The 17,564-nt window shown below is 40.5% G+C and overlaps 1 protein-coding gene across 1 annotated transcript in view; it reads right to left on the reverse strand.

The window, feature by feature from the left end:
• Positions 1-285: 285 nt before the first annotated feature.
• cntln (centlein, centrosomal protein) overlaps positions 286-17,564 on the reverse strand; it is a 127,407-nt gene continuing 110,128 nt past the window's right edge. Inside the window, exon 26 of the mRNA XM_077571002.1 lies at positions 286-864. Within this exon, the coding sequence (XP_077427128.1) occupies positions 748-864 (117 nt within the window). The 3' untranslated portion in view covers positions 286-747. The remainder of the gene's footprint in view (positions 865-17,564) is intronic.

Here is a 17,564-nt window from a genome sequence, read left to right on the forward strand (position 1 = left end):
TGTTTCAGTCAAGCGCGACTTTATACACAACTTCAACGAGCAATTAAGTGCGTGTGCAATCTGTGAATCCAACAATACTCACTGCAGCTCTGCTTACCTTTTGATGCTGACTGACCTCAGAAGCGTTTTCACCATGCGGGTCGCGGGTCACTCAGCATGATAGTGCCTCAGTACAACAGCATTTGGGATGATGCAGTCACTTGAAAGTGGCTCTGGACATTCACCCAGCCTAGCTGATTGAACTCATGAGCTGAGAAACTTTTGTTATGTAACAACTCAAACAAGTTTACGGAAATAGAAGACAACAGATTTACTTTGTTTTGTATACAAACAATTAAAAAGACACATTTGCGTTATATTAGTCTTTAAGGAGATAAAAAGGTAAAGGTAAAATATTTTAAAAAAAGTTTACTATTATTTGTCAAAGTGTCAACTTGGCATTTTCCGGGTCAAGGTCCTGCCCCTTAAAGTTCCAAATGATAAAAAAAAAAAAAAAAAGATTTGAAAAATGAGCGTAAGCATTTGCCTCATCACCAATTTGTCCTAATGAAGGAGTCGGGGGCTAAAAGGCGCTTCTCCGACGCAGATGTTGAGGGGCTCGTTACAAAAGCTCGGCCTGCAGCGGGTCTGAGGCTCAGCTCGGTCGAGTTCCCACCGAGTGGGGGTGAGGGCGGCGGGGTTGGGGGAGGGAGGGGTCGGAAAAAGAAGAGGATGACAGTTTTCCCAGCCTCAGCCCGGGGAGTCAAGTCAAGCTTTTTCGCTGACTGCGGCTGCTGCTGCCAGCGCGGCCAGCTCTTCTGTCAGCACTTTCCTCTCCTTCATCTTCACGCGCAAAGCCTCCATTAGTTGGCCGGCAGAGGGGATCTGTGGGGCGGGGTGCGAGGGGTGGGGGGGGGTGATGAACAAAACAGGGTGTGAGTGTTAAATCTAATGTAGAGGGCCCAAGCATTAAAAGATATGCAGCATCCAATACTTTGAGATTTATGTTTCTTCTACCTTTCGTCTTATTTTTATGTATGATTTTAAAAAATTATTTTCAGATTTTCTGCCTTTTTGTCAAATTTCTGACATTTTTGAAAATTTTATGGACATATGGTATTTTTTGGACATTTTATGGCGATTTTTTAAAACATTTTTTTCTGCCTTTTTTTTTTGCTATCAATTTCTGATTTTTTTTTGCAATTTCATGGTCATTTTCTGCTCTCCATCTTCCTTTTTGGACATTTTTAGGTCATTTTAAAAACTATTACATCTAACTTTTGGCTCTCGTTTAATGTCTGACATTTTTGGAAATTTTATAGACATATAGTAATTTTCTGCCTTTGTTCCTTTTTTTGTGACATGTTATGGCGATTTTTTCACATTTTTTTCTCTGCCTTTGTTTGCTATCAATTTCTGATTTTTTTTTGCAATTTCATGGTCATTTTCTGCTCTCCATCTTCCTTTTTGGACATTTTTAGGTAATTTTAAAAACTATGACATCTAACTTTCGGCTCTCGTTTAATGTCTGCCATTTTTTGGAAATTTTATGGACATATAGTAATTTTCTGCCTTTGTTCCTTTTTTGTGACATGTTATGGCGATTTTTTCACATTTTTTTCTCTGCCTTTGTTTGCTATCAATTTCAGAAATTTTTGGCAATTTTCTGTTCATTTCATGGTCCTTTTCGGGATTTCTTCTATTGTTATTTGACATTTTATGGTCACTTTTTGAACATTTTCCTTCCTGTTTTTTCTCAAATCACTTTTCTGACAATTTTTGGTAATTTTGTAGACATTTTATGGTAATTTTCAAGATACCTTTTTTTTGCTTTTTGGAAATTTTATCGTTTCCTTTTAAATGTTTTCTTTTTTGCCTTTTTTTTTTGGTAAATTCTCCAACATTTTTGGCCATTTCATGGACATTTTTTATGGCCACTTTTTGGACATTTTTAGGTAATTTTATCTACCTTTCATTTCTCTTGTTTACTTAAAAAAATTGGACTGACATTTTGTGATTTAAAAAAAAATCAAAATCAGTCATTTAATATTTTATCTAAAAAATAAAAATAGACAAAAGACAAAACAAAAAATCTACTAATTATTTTAGAGATCAACGGGGAGCCACAGTAGAGGAACTGCAGGGCCGCATATGGCTCCAGAGCCACAGGTTGCAGACCCGTTTTATACCAAACTCATCCAAACACACCTTTAAGAACCATTTCTTGTACATTCAAAACAGAATATGTGCCTTCTTCTTGTTGGAAGGATACAAAATAGTCCAAACATGGAACATAGAGCATCTTAATTGATTCAGTCATTCTCAATCACTGTGTGGGAAATGATCCAATCTCAACTAATTGGCCCGAAAATTATTATTGACTACAAATTAGGGCTGGCCGATCAATCGAATTCATTTGCCATTTAAAAAAAAATACATAAAAAGTGGATCCCTCGTACTAACAGAAGCGATCTCCATATCTTGAAGACACCTGATGAGGTGAGGTGAGCTTCAAAACCACCTTCAGATCAATCGGCATGATTGTCTGGACAGTGAGAAGCTAAAAAAACGAAAAAAAAAAATAAAAATCACACATTCAAAGGGTCCCCCCGTCCCTTGAAAGCTGCCCCCCCCCCCCCTACTCTTCATTAAAAGGTAGCAGGAGATGGCAACACAAGGCCGGGCAGCGTTGCACGTACGTGCACTGGGAGTCCGTTGCAACATCAAACACAGCGCGGCTCCTCGGAGATCCGCCAGTGCCGAAAGGAACTGCTGAGACATCGACACCCCCCCGGCAAAAGCCCCTCCCTCGTCCCCGGGGGGAGGTCTTGGCTCTGGAGGTCCCGCAAAGACACACCCACGCGAGGGTGCGCCGGTTCCTCATCAGCTAATTGCAATCGGAGACACTAACTAGGCCTAAACAACACGCGGTGTAACGGAGGCGGCCGTGACACGGGAAGGCCTCGGTGGGAATGCGAGCCCGAGATTAGATTCGCACCACCAAGGTGGGAATCTGGGTTAGAAACAACAACAGGTGATCTAGATGGAGTCTTACAATTGGATGTTGACTCCCTTTTGGGGGAGAATACGATGCTACAGGGAAACATCCAAGGTCTGACCCTTGACCTTGGATTTGGTCATTTTCCAATGAAAATAATGCACATAAATAAAGTGAAGTAGAGTTAAATTGCTACCATCATGAAAGTATTATGACCAGACAATAATTTAGATTTTTTTTTTAAAATCGCTTAAGAAATGTAAGGTAGTAGATAACATATACAGTATCAGATGGGCAACTTCGAAATATGTTGAAAAAGTGTTTAAAAATGTAAAAAGTGAAAAGGAAAACCCTAAATTCGCTATGTTCGCAAGCATTGACCACTCGGTGAGATACCAACTTGATCGGCTTTCAGATTCAATATCGGTATCGGCCTTTTCACCGATAATCGTCTATCCCTGGTATAAATATATGTATATATATATATATATATATATATATATATATAAATATATATTTTTGCACACGTTGTTACAGTGGCAGTTGTTGTTTAAACACTCTAGAAATGGAATTGAATAAAAATAAAAAAAAAGAAGTAATTTCTTAAAAAGTCTTTCTACACTCTAAAAACAATTGGGTCAAAAGTAACCCAAAAATTGTCTGATCCACTTTATAGGTCAATTTGACCCAATTTTCTGGGTTGTTTTATACAAAATGACCCAATTTTTTTTTTTTTTACCCAAGTAAAGGATCTGACCAATATTTATGAGTAGTTTTACACCAAAAGACATTTCTTGAAAGTTGGGTCAAATTGACCCAAGTAGAGGATCTGTCCATATTTGACCCATAGTTAGGTTATTTTTGACTCAACTGTTTTTAGAGTGTAGTCTGTTTTTAAACAATACAGTGCTGTTTTATAAAAAAAAAACAAAAAACAAAAAAACATGTAACAAGAAAAAAAGTCGGGTTTTATACAGCCTGGATTAATTCTAATAAGTCAAGGACATCACCGAGAAGATTTTCGTTATGGAATATTATCATATTCACATTGGATTGCGTTGGCCCCGTCCAACTCTCTCCTCCTCTCTCCCCTTGCACACTTGCTACCCTGCAGTGTGGTTTGGAGGTGCGCAGGGGTCTGCACCTGCTCTCCCGCATCCCCTGGGCCGCTTAAGGCAAAGGTGTTAGCAGCCGGCCGCTAATGTTATGCTACACTTGATTTAGCTGGGGCCGACCCCTGTCCCCTTCGGCGGAGTGCGAGAGCCGGCGCAGAGTGTCAAAAAGGGCGCTAAGCAAGCCCGACCAGCTTGTTTTTTTTTTTCTCCCCCCCCCCCCCCAAGAAGGTCCTGTCCCCCTTGGCAACAGGCAAATTGCTACAGCAGCATTAAGCCATGATAACTCACGCCCATTACTATTCAACAGGCCCCGCAGAGCAGACCTTTTGTCTCGCTGTGATTCCATGAACATGTTTTAGAAGTGAACTGACATGGAAAGCCACTGACACTGACAACACGGCCCGCGCGCGTGTGTGTGTGTGTGTGTGTGTGTGTGTGTGTGTGTGTGAGGACAAGGACAGCGGCTCTGCAAGCAAAAGGTGTTTTCACCAGCCAATTAAATGACATTGCTATTCCGTAGCCCGGGGCGCACCTCAGGGCGGGGGGGGGGGGTGGGGTTTGCGGCACTCCAGCGGCCATTGTCTGCTTGTGGCGTTACACACGCCAACTTTTTTTTCTCCTTTTCTTTTCTTTCTCCCCCCCCTCCGTCAGCAGACAGATCCATCATTTCGACTCTTTTGTCTTTTCCCTCGGAACAGGTTAGCACAATTATTTTCAAGGGCTCAATTTGGGGAAACGGTGTCAGGCTGCTGAATATGAAAAAGGAGCCAAAAAACAGGCAACTTAAACGCTGTAGTTGAAAAAATAAATCTGCGGCAGAGATTAAGAAAACTTGTTTGGCCCCGCCCACTCCTTTTAAACACATTAAATTCGCAAAAATGACATTTATAGCAAACACTGTACGTACAGTACAGTTTTTTTATCCACATCAAGGGCGGCCATTTTGCCACTTCCTGTCGGATGAAATGCTGCATTCGAGGATGCTCGGAAGTCAGACTTTTTCCGAGTTCAAACCAGGAAGTGTGTTCGGGAACGCCCCCTTGAACTCGGACTACAATGTGACATCACTCTACAATGGCGACCCCTTTGGCAACACCCGAGTATAAAACTGGATCGCTTTCTTCATTCATGAATATTCGACATAACTTCACATAACACAACATACGTGACAGTATGCCGCTATCTGAACTGTATGGAATGGTTATGAAATAAAAACAATAAATGAAGCAAAATGGCGAGAAGGCAAGTTTGCTGGAGGTCAAAATGACAAAAACAATTTATCACTAGCCACCATTTCCGTTGTTTACTTTAGCAGCTAAAGTGACATCGGCTCAGGTAACGACCAATCACAACTCACCTGTTGTCTGAAGCCGAACCGTGATTGGTTGTTACCTGAGAAACTGTGATGCTATTTTCAAAATGGCCGCCCCCTGAGATGGATAAAAATGTGTGGATTTAGATGCTTAACTCAAATTCCACAAATGCAATATTAATCAGAATGCTGTGTTTACACCAGGGTTATTATAGATTTGGAATTTTTATTTTAGTTAGTTTTTATTAGATTTTTTTTAAAAAATGGAGTTAGTTTTCAGGGTGATTCTGTTAGTTTTCATTATTTATTTTTTATTAAAAAAAAAAAGATTAGTTTTAGTTAGTTTCAGTATTAGTTATTTTTATGTGTATTACTTGTGCACAATATTTAATAAACACCATGATAAAATGAAAAAAAGTAACATTTCTCACCTAGTGTTGCATTTCGGCTGAGTTAAATGAAAAAGCAGGCGAGCCGAACCATTGGAGCCAAAAGTCAAGCAGGCAAATTTGTCGCCTACGAGCGACATCATCTGAAGTTGCTTTTTTTATTGGCTGCTTCTAGATGATGTCGCTTCTGCAAGACACTTTATTCCGGTTAATATCGAAATAAAAATACCTCAAATTAAATTTTAAATCATCCCCAAAAGCTCATGTATTAAATTAATTACCACAGACTAAAACAAAGGAAATTTTTGGTATAATTATAGTTAATTTTAGTTAGTTTTGTAAATATAAAATGTAGTTTCAGTTAGTTTTCGTTTTTTAAAAAGCATTTTCATTTTTATTTTATTTCGTTAACAAAATAGTTTTTTTGAATTTTAGTTTTATCGTTAGTTTTCTATAAAATAACCTTGGTTTAGACTAGTAGCACATACGATATATTAAAGTAAAGAATACTTTTGGGTTGACTTGTTTTAAATAGAAAACAGTTTGTGCATCCTAATTTAATGTTGCAATTCATTCCACTGTCATTTTGGTGTGCCGGCTTTGGCCACTAGGAGGCAGTATAATACAGACATGTACACAAACGACGACTTACACAACTACTGTAAGTAACTGAAGATCTTGTAATATAAGTCATTTTATTGGATGGATAATATGGATTTGTTTGCGTAGAAATATCTATTGCTTACAAAACCGCAACTATCAATATTAACCATTAGCATTAGCATATCGATAGCATTTTCAAGTACACAGGATGTTAGCATTAAGCTTGCAGAACGTTGTTTGATTGTTAAAAACAATTTGACAGTACACTCTAAAAACAGTTGGGTCAAAAGTAACCCAATTATGGATAAAAAAAATGGACCGATCCACTTGACCGATCAATTTGACCCAACTTTCCTGATTGTTTTATACAAAATGACCCAATTTTTTGGAACAAGTAAAGAATCTGACCAATATTTATGAGTAGTTTTACACCAAAAGACATTTCTTGACTTGACCCAAGTAGAGGATCGGTCCGTTTTTGACCCAACTGTTTTCAGAGTGTAAATTTCAACTGGCATTGACATTAAACAGCTTCAAGCTTCTTTTTTTTTTTTTTTTTTGATGAATTATTCAGTACTTACAAAACTGCTGCTCATTGAAAAGTGTGTTGAGTTAAGTTGACCGCCACCACACAGCGCTCATATCTCAAACTTTGAACTGGTCACATGTCAAGCGCAGGGCTTAACGAGCTGAAACATGAGCGCATGAAAGTCAGCTGTGTGAACCGCTACACTATTTATTTATTTTTTTTTACGATAAAAGCATGACAAAATCGTTGTCCCCGGTTTCGGAAGCACTCCGATGTAGGCCACCGTTCAAGGTGAGGCGAAAAACGTGAGAGAAAAAAAAAAACAAACTGCTGCTGATCTTTGATCTTCTCACTTTTGTTTGAAAATCAAATGTATCAAACAGGGGAATAATAACAACAACAACAACATGGGTGCGAAATAGATGAAAAAAAGTCCAAGCACAAAGGCATCGCCGTACAAAAACCTTGCATTTGATTATCTCCGATAATGAATATGTCACATTTGCAAAGTGGGGCTCAGGTAAGAGAAGCCGGTGCGAGCCTATTCTCTCCTTGATAATTACCTCCCCCCTGCAGCCGAGACCATCCCTCCTTTCTCCCCTTTAAGCCACGGGAGACTGATATGAAAGGGAATTGGACACTTGGGGCCACACGTACTGTAATTAAAAAGCTCTCCTGTGCTTGATACGTTGTTTGGAAACATCATTTTGGGTGTGCAACGTGCATTTGTTAGGGATGTGACCTAAATACACCCCAGATTAAACACAGGGAAGCACCGGAGCTTTTGTTTCAGGTTGCTTCACTCATTAGGTGTGAAAATGAGGCGATTCGGGCACCGCCGGGGTTTAAATATAGAAAAGGTGATATCCATATAAAAAGGAGACGCAACCTTTGGGTCGGATTTAGCGATCGAGAACATGCTGGCGACTTCGCCGCGGCGGCTCATCGGCCCGGGGGGGGTGATACGGCAAGAAGCGGCGGAGGGATCAACACGAGGGTTCGTACCTGCGGCGCATTGTCAAGGAAAGCAGTGGGAAATACGACTTGTCCAAAAAAAGTTGGATTATTTGGACAAATACGACTTCGCAAATCTCGCGAGATTTGGGAGCATCTTGCCGGAGTTCAGCTCAGTGATCATCTGAAGGTTGACTCCACAAATGTGTTTTGCTTTTTCTTTGGCTTGAATTGTTTTGGTATACAGGGTGTCCCATAAAGTCTCTTTACCATTTAAAAAAATTATTAAAAATGCAATTGATTAGATATTTTATTCAGATTTGTTCTATGGTATTCAGTGTTTATTAAAGTTTTTTTTTTAATCACACTGCATTTGTGTGTTTCAGGGATTCTGTTTGCCAAAGAGGTGATGTTGAATGAACCCCTACAAAATGGCTACCCCTCAAGAGAAGGCGCAACGTGTCTCATGGTTTATTGAAACAAAATCGGATAGGCAGACTCAGCGAAACTACAGAACTAAGTATGGAAGAAATCCACCATCACGTCCGTCAATTCGTGCATGGCACAAGAAATTTATGGAGACAGGGACAGTGTTAGATAAAGGGCGACCTTTGACCTTTGACAAACAGCATCCCTGAAACACACAAATGCAGTGTGATAAAAAAACTTTAATAAACGCTGAATACAATAGAACAAATCTAAATAAAAAAAAATCTAATCGATTGCATTTTTAATAAATTTTTGAAATGGTAAAGAGACTTTATGGACACCCTATACATTTTTGGATTCTAATACAGAATTGAATGTCAATGTGAAAAGACTCACGTCTCAAGCACATGCAGTAAAATGCTATCCTCACTTTTGCCACTGTTAATTTTTAAAAATCAAAAATGTGAAAATAACTAGGGCCCAATGGATATTGATTTAAAAAAAAATAAAAATTCCCATAGAAATAATACATTTCATAGTTTCAGCTTTCTTTCCTTTGATCCTTTCTCTGGTCTCCTGAAGTATCCGATTAAAGTAATAATAATAACGCATCAGATTTATAAAGCGCTTTTCATGACACTCAAAGAGGCTTAACAATGGAATAGATACATTATTCATGCACTCACACTCGGGTGGCGGTAAACTACTTAAGGCTGCCAGTGTGCGCCAACGGCCCCTCCGACCACCACCAAACATTCGCACCTTGTGAGTAGAACTGGAGGCAATGTGGGTGAAGTGCCTTGCCCAAGGACACGACATGACTTGGGGAGAATAATACTGGGCTATCCCCCCCCCCAAAAAAGGAGAAAAAGTACAATTAATAAAATAAAAATAAAAATAATTAAAAATAAGTTATTCTGGGGAAAAAAAAAGAAAAAGTACAATTCATAAAAAAAAAAAAAAAAAAAAAAGTTATTCTCGGAAAAAAAGAATAAAAAGTACAATTAATAAAATAAAAATAAAATACAAAAAATAAGTTAAGTTATGTGAATTATTTGTGTACACTAATATGTTTTTTGCACACCCGCTAGTGTAAACATAGCATTGCGATCAATATTGTGTTTGTGGAACATGAACTAAGCAGCAAAAAAAAAAAAACATCTGTTTTTTTCACCATCTCAGGCGGCGGCCATTTTGCTACTTGCTGTCAACTGAAAATGACATCACAGTTGCTCAGGGCTTAGGTAACGACCAATCACGGCTCACCTGTTTTCTGAGTTTGGTCAGGTGACATTGGCACGCTGTGCCGTGAAAAACACTACATATGTGTTATTTGTGTATTTTAATGTATACTTTTTACTGATGGCCCTTGTGGAGTTACTTACATTCAAATCGGATTTGTGTTACTTGAAATGTACACAGAAAAAACGGATCAAATATAGACAATGAATGAATGAAATCAAATTGGGCATCTGCGGTATATCATATTTTTTTATTAATAGTTTTACCCATCTAAAAAAAAAAAAAAAAAACTTTAACTCTTTGACTGCCAAAAACGTTAAATAACGTTTCGTAAAATCCTATGGAGGAGTGCCAAAGACGTTAAAAGACGTTTTTTTTTCAAAACAGGTGAAACTAACCATTTTCTATTGTTGATTACTCAAAAACGGAATAAGGTAGAAACAAACTTTTTTTTTCTGATGGAAGATGAGAGTCCAATCTTGTTTTGGCAGTATGTGTGTTTCCATAGTCCAAACACATAATTTTCTATGGACCTTGAAAGATCAGTCAAAATGCTTAAAATCGGCTGGCACCCACGGCATCCCTTTTCTGAAAACGTCTGGCAGTCAAAGAGTTAAAAGAAACATTTCAACATATTTCCTAGCATCGGTTCTCACAGTTCTTCAAATATACAAGTGTGCTGGCTTCAAGCTTTTTATTTGTCACTCCCAGTTGAAGTTTACTGTAAAACTGACCCATAAAACCGATGAGAATTCAAGCATTAAACAAGATCACCAACAAATCGTGGCGCGCTACACGAAAAGCGCACAACCATAAATTCGGACTTGCCTTTACAGGTGTACCGTAAAAACTCACACCAAAAAAAACAATCGCTTATAAATCTGTGTTTAAGGGAGGGCGAGCAATTTATCGTGACATAGTTGGGGGGGGGGGACAGTACGGTATTTCAAAGTGCTCTTAAAATGTGGCCTACACTGTGCTGCACTTTCTGCTATTTTACTAATAAGACAGAAAAGCTGCATGTGATGATTCTACTTCTATCTAAAGCCACTTTAACAAGCCAAATAACTCCATCTGGGTTCGAGGGGGGAAGAAAAAAATAAACATGCTCTCTGGAGAATCCTCTCTCTCTCGCTGCCACTGTGTTGTGACATATTTACCGTAACCAAGCCGCGGGTTCCGGTCCCCGCCGCACGCACACAAACACACACTCGGAGGCACCCAAAAAGATTTAATTAGTTGAATAATGAAATGAAGCTTAATTAGAGTCACTTTCCTTGGGAGAAGGAGAGCCGACTCGGAGCGGTTCCTTGTCATTACCGAGCCATAATGAGCCACAGAACACGACGCGATGCATCAACGGCGATGATAATAACAATAAAAGTTTCTTTTTTTTTATTCCGAGGCGCCGCCGCATCTTTGATATGTTTAGCGCAGAGGAATAATGATGTCAGCGGCTGCGGCAACGCAAATTAAGTGTATTATTTAGCAGGAGTGAGCTACAGCACACAGCCCCCCCCCCCCCCCGCCCCCCAAAGTTCAATAGGCTTTTAAAATGAAAGGAGTTATGTCAGCCCCGTAGCCAATCCATAAAGGCCTTTGACGTTTTATAGCGAGCCCCTTCCCAGATTGGTCCGGCTTGTCTCTACACGGCCCGGCCTAATGTTCACCTGCTTGTTATGGTTCCGAGGCTGATAAGAAGTGATGCTCGGAGGTCTCCCCGGGGTGTGATTGCCCAGTAAATATTAGCGGGCCCTCGGCGTCGCCCCGCGCCAGTAAACCACTGTCCTCTCATAAAGAAATCAACAGAGCCAATGACTTTTTAAATGTTAATATACTGTCATGAGGGCTGGAGGCCTGTGTGTGTGCGTGAAATGAGTCTGAAAAATGATCTGGTGGGAATGTGAATGCGTGTGTGTGTGTTTGGGTGCACGCGTTTCTCCGTTTCATTATTGGCCGGCAACAGAAGCCAGTCATTTCCCTGTCTTCATAAAGACTTGGCCCATTAAAATCTACCTCTATTCAATAATTAGGACTCCACAAATAAACCAAAGGCAATTAAATCAATGCTTCCCTGGGCTGGTTCTCGGACCCCGTGGCCCACGTGGACACTCCATCTTCACCGCTGGCGTTATTCATGGCGGGCTGCGGTGGAGCCGTACAGCACCCCCCCCGGCCTGCTCATGATTATTAGATAGCGCCGTCCCCCGATTCCGGCTACGGAGTGCCGCTCGCGCGTGGTGGCTCTCCGCTGACCCGGCGTAGGCTTTCCTTCCATTAGCCCGCCATCGGAAGTGAGCAGTTGGGGATTCATGTGATGAGTCAATCCTATCAACTTCTCAACATTGAGGTTCAAACTTGATCGAACACCAACTACAGACGCTCCCCAACTTACGAACGAGTTACGTTCCGAGCGATCGTTCGTAAGGTGAATTTGTTCGTAAGTTGCTTCAGTGCTATATTTTGTATTATAATTTATGTTTAAAGAGAATACGTACAGTACTGTACTACGTATGTTAGAGAGAGAGAGAGCGAGAGACACACACAGTATGTACATGTACGTAATAAGATAAATAAAATGAAGTTTAACTCTTTGAGTGCCAGACGTTTTCAGAAAAGGGATGCCGTGGGTGCCAGCCGATTTAAGCATTTTTGACTGATCTTTCAAGGTCCACAGAAAATTATGTGTTTGGACTATGGAAACACACATACTACCAAATGAAAGATTCTTGAAAGATTGAAAGACTCTCATCTTTCACCAGAAAAAAAAAGTTTGTTTCTACCTCATTCCGTTTTTCAGTAATCAACAATAGAAAATGGTTAGTTTCACCTCTGTTTTGAAACAAACGTATTTTAACGTCTTTGGCACTCCTCCATAGGATTTTACTAAACGTTATTTAACGTTTTTGGCAGTCAAAGAGTTAACTTACTTTTGGAAGATGTACTCGATGCTTAAGGATTTGATGGAGGAGGAGGAGGAGGAAGAGGAGGATTTTATATCATGAGAGGTTCTTCGTCGTCGCTGGAATGGGCTTCAAAAGTTACTTCCTCCTCCGTAACTTCCATGTAGGAAGAAGTTGAGGGTCGAGGAGAAGAAGATGAGGGTTGATGAGTATCTTCCTTGGAGGATTTACTAGAAACTGGCCGAAAGAAGCGATCTAACGACGATTGCACAGTTTTCTTCTTTTTTCATCATAAATGATGCGGTAGCACTGTATGGCATCATTCAATTGATTTGCAACCTTTGTGCAACGTTCAATATTTGGGTCTTGCTGCTCGAAGAGTGCGATGGCTTTATCTATGAGCGACAGGCGTTTCTTCTTCTTCCTCCTCCTCGACACGTTGCTGAGCCTCCAATGCTGGGTGAGCTCTCGCAGCGCCAAGCGTCGGTATTAGCGGCGGAAAGAAGCACTACAGTACTCGGAAAAAGGTGCGCAATAAAAAATCGAACTTACAGCATCTCTTTCCGAACATTTTTTGACATGCGCGCAGACATGTTCGTATGTACCGTTGTTCGTAACTCGAATGTTCGTAAGTAGGGGAGCGTCTGTAGATCATTTGGGTTGCATGTTGTAGGAAAGGCCGCAAGTTCTAAGGGTTCCAGCCTTTCTGTTAGAATCAATGTACAGAAGTTATTCCATATTTACTCTTATGGTATTGCAAAGCATTTATCAGGGTTCTTGCAAGAATCACTAATTAGATCTTTTTAGACCATTATGAGATTTTTTTTTTTATACCAACTGGTGCTTTGCGGCTTTCGCATGTGACTCGCGTCCCCAACTTTATTTATTTATTTTTGCATACTTTGCAACGAACTGAGTGCCTATCGCCTGTTACCTCTTCCAACCAGCTGGAAAACTCGGTACTTTCAAGACAGTTCTTGTTAATATACAAAAAAATAAATTGTAAATAATATATATATATTTTAAATTAAATTCAATACAACAGCGTGCCTAAGAGTAGCTCCCATTTAACCAATTTCCACACAAACTAGTGAAAAAAGAAAAGAAACGTTTTTTAATACTGTCCTAAACTACACTCCCAAAAACGTATTTATATGTTTTTTTTTTTTTTTTTTTTAATGTAAGAGCATACATAAGGTATTGATGACACGAAACGATGGCTCAAAGCAATGGTACGTATTACAAAAAAACGGCCCGTAGGTGGCAGAAGAGTATAAGAGATCAGCTAAGGCCATGTTACAACAAGCTTTTCTTGCCAGTGTTTTCACCAGGAATGTGAATAATGATGAGACTTAGCTATATTCTAATGCTAATTGCTGCAAAACGGAAACAAATACAAATGAAGGAAGAAAGACAAATCTTTCTTTTAGTGAATGTTCAATGGAGTGAATGAGTAAAAAAATAAAAATAAATCTGTGACCTCAAAAAAAAAATTTAATAAAAATAAATCTGTGAAATAGTGAAAGGTGTACCGCATTAGAGTGAGGGTACGAGATGAAGGGCATATTTCATTTAGCTTTGAGTGGCCGGGCTGCGCTGCTACTCCTTCACCACGAGGACACCATGTCGCGTGTCTGTTGGCCGATTGGCGCTCTTGTTAAGTTGACGTGTGGCTGAACATGACAGCCATGGAGAGCAATGGCCCTCACCGGCGCACCGACTGAGTGACTGATGGCCGGGCTATTGACAGGGCCACTGAGATAATAAAGCGCTGTCCCACTGGCAGCTCTATTAGACTCTGTCAGTGACAAGCGGAGGCTGCGCCGACGGACACATCCTCATCTGGCGCCGGTGACAGCCCAGCCAGTTAAGGACACTCGTCTTCTCCTCCTCATCCGTCTATTTCGGTCTTCCTCGGTGTCTTCTTATTTTAGGAAGTGCATCTCCGCGGTGGGATGATATCACCATTAGGGCAGAGTGCTGGCAGAGTGCTATTAGTGTCACGGGCAGGGTGACAAGGCGGGGCGAGTCGACTTCACAGATGTTCTGCTCGGTGAGCTTTTCATAAGCAATGACAGGGAGGAGAAGACGATATAGGGCGGGAGCTTGCTTTTTGCTTTTTGTCTTGTGTTTTCCAAGCAAGTCCTTACCCACTTAACTTGCTCTGCTTGGGCAGGGGCAAAATAGACATATAGAAAGATAACCGGGCCAATTTTGAAGTTTAACATTTTTAAAGGATGTTTTTGGACTTTTTGAAAAGTCTGAAAAATTGCTCAATAAACATGCTTTAAGACATTAAGTCAAAATTGGCATTTGTATTTTAAATTTTTTGCAGGCCAATCTTCAACCCCCCTGTTTTTTTTTTACTGAAAATTAGGGTTGTGAATTGCCTAGTACCTGGCGATTCGACTCGTATCACGATTCATAGGTCACGATTCGATACCGATTAATCCCGATACGAATCAGGATTAATTGATTAATGCCATTTTTTTTATTACTCAAATTTAGAAAATACCAATCATTAAACTTGTACATGTACACTGTAAGATTTGTATGAAAATGTTTTTACGTATTTGAAAATTCAGGCTTATAACTGAGCCACTGCATTTAACAAACAGGTTGAAATCTGTTTCATGCTTGAAAAGGACTGAAATAAAATTTTAAGGCTTAATGTTCCATTAATAGAAAATGCTTAATGTGTGAATCCTAACCCTAAGTAAGACGTTTTGTTGAATATTACAATAAAAAAAAATTATGTTTAAAAACCGATTCGGCCGCACATCGAATTGATTTGAGAATTGCGCGCTGTAATATCGCGATATATTGCCGAATCGATTTTTTATAACACCCCGACTGAAAATGTATATCAGCTTCAAATATCGGTTATCGGGAGAGGTGTCAAATCCAGGTCCAGAAAGTAAAAACCCTGCCACCATTTGGCTTAAGCCCCAAGTGCTAGCTAGCTAGCTGGAGCTAGCTCCCATGGTGCTCGTTTACCTGCTAGAGAGCTAGCTAGCTAGCTAGCTGGAGCTAGCTCCCATGGTGCTCGTTTACCTCCTAGAGAGCTAGCTAGCTGGAGCTAGCTCCCATGGTGCTCGTTTACCTGCTAGAGAGCTAGCTAGCTAGCATCAATGGCTAAAGCCAAACGGCATCAGCCTTGAAAAAAAAAACATATTGGTCTATCGCTATAAAATACACAAAAAGGCAAATGCACTATTGCTGAACCGCAAGAGAGCAAAAAAACAATAATAATAGCTCTTCTCGACAAAAACTAAGATGAGTGGAACAAGCCAGACGGCGAAGAGAGCAGAAAACTCTTCAAATAAATAAATAAGTGAAAAAAAGAACAAGATGGACTTGAAAGAAGATGGAAAAAGTCTGCTGGAGTAAGCGGCGAGGAGGGGGTTGACTGCAAGGGTCCCAGCGGTCCCCGTAGGGACCCGGGGGCAAGTCTCAGGCTTGTCATACTCCGCTCCTCTCTTCCCCCCCCCACCATCACCCCTGTTCTGCCCACGGAAAACGTCGATAGCAGGCTGCCGGTGCCGAGGTCTCTAGTGAACACTAGCTCATTCTCCCGGCATCGACAGGCCCGCCAAATCAATATTTAGTTCCCCACTAACAAGCTGCCTCGGGGTCTGAGCCAGCCAGAGAGAGAAAGAGAGAGAGAAATGTGGGACAGGGCAGGATGGCAGAGATAGACAGAGAACAGGGACTGAAAGCTGTCCAGCTAGAAGGGAAAAACATGGATTCAAGTAGCGCGTCAAGTGTGTGCGTGTGTGTGTGTGTGTTAGTGTGGGAGGGGGAGACGAAGGTGGAAAGGTCAGAGGAAGATCTGGGGAACAAGAGAACAGTGCCTGGTGTGTGTCGTGGTGCGGAGGCGACGCATGAGTGCCTGCGGCAGCTTCTGACAAGAACAGAAGAGACGCGCACACGCACACACACACACACACACACGCGTGAAGAGCAACACTCAATCACGCACATATCACAGCGAGCAGACGTTGACAGCGCTCCAGTAAAGCTCCTGCAGAGCGCTCGCAGATGAGTGGCCGGAGTTTCTTTTGTTTAGTTTTTTTTTCCGGGGAAGATACAGCTATGCCTCTCAGGCCCACGTCCACTCAAGTACATGGATGTTGTTAAATTATTTTGTTTTGTTTTTTTTTCATTTTGTGAAAAAACGCAAGTGCAATGCATGGCAAAGAGAAAGCGGTGGCAGCGCAAGCCCTCGCGCGGTGAGGCCTAACGTGGTTTTGCAAGCGGCCCGCCGGGCAAATCAACGATTGCATCCTTGAACGCAAGGACCCGTTAGCAGCCTCTGGGTCAACATCGCAAATATTGGGACTTTTTCAACCCTTTCGGGCCACCTTTGACCATTTTTGGAACAAAACGTGTTGACAGGCCACATTATGTTTGCTGTTGTTTACTATTTGCAAATTGATTTTTTTCCCCTATGGAACCTATCTGCAGTTCTTTGCTAGAAAAAAAGTCACCAAAAAAAAAAGAGGAAAAAGAGCCTTTTCTGAAATACCCCAAGATGCCACAAGATGGTGCCAAATCCCCATCCAATGGAAAAGTAGCACATTGCCATAGTAGAATAAAGCGTAATTGCACATCCACTACAGTAGGCGGCAGTGGCGCTCTCACTGTCAGAGAGAGTAGAAAGAGTCACAAAGATTATAGACAATGATACTATTTATAGTCGCTGTGTAGAGTTGGGGGTGGAGGGTGAATTTTTGTTTTTTTTCCAGGGTTAAAAAAATTATTGAGAAGCACTGGGCTTTTTTTATTTTTATTTTAAATTTTTTAGATTTGTAATGAAAAAAATATGACTTAACAAAAAACACCTGCTAGGCGTACTAAAGTTAAAATAAATAAATAAAAATGTTTGCAGATATTCTGCTGTTTGGAAAGATGTACTGTAAAAAAAAAAAAAAAAAATCTATCTCATTATTATGGCTAGAATGTGCATCCGTGTGTGTCAATTCATACGTAGGAAAACTTTTCATTGCTTTTCACCGTGAAATCAAGCAGTAAATTGGATCCATCAAGTTTTCTCTTACCAAAAGGCTATCAAAAGCTTGAAAGAGATCATGTGATGTCATTACAAATGA

The sequence above is a fragment of the Vanacampus margaritifer genome, chromosome 7, assembly GCF_051991255.1.
Source record: "Vanacampus margaritifer isolate UIUO_Vmar chromosome 7, RoL_Vmar_1.0, whole genome shotgun sequence".
Classification (NCBI taxonomy): domain Eukaryota; kingdom Metazoa; phylum Chordata; class Actinopteri; order Syngnathiformes; family Syngnathidae; genus Vanacampus; species Vanacampus margaritifer.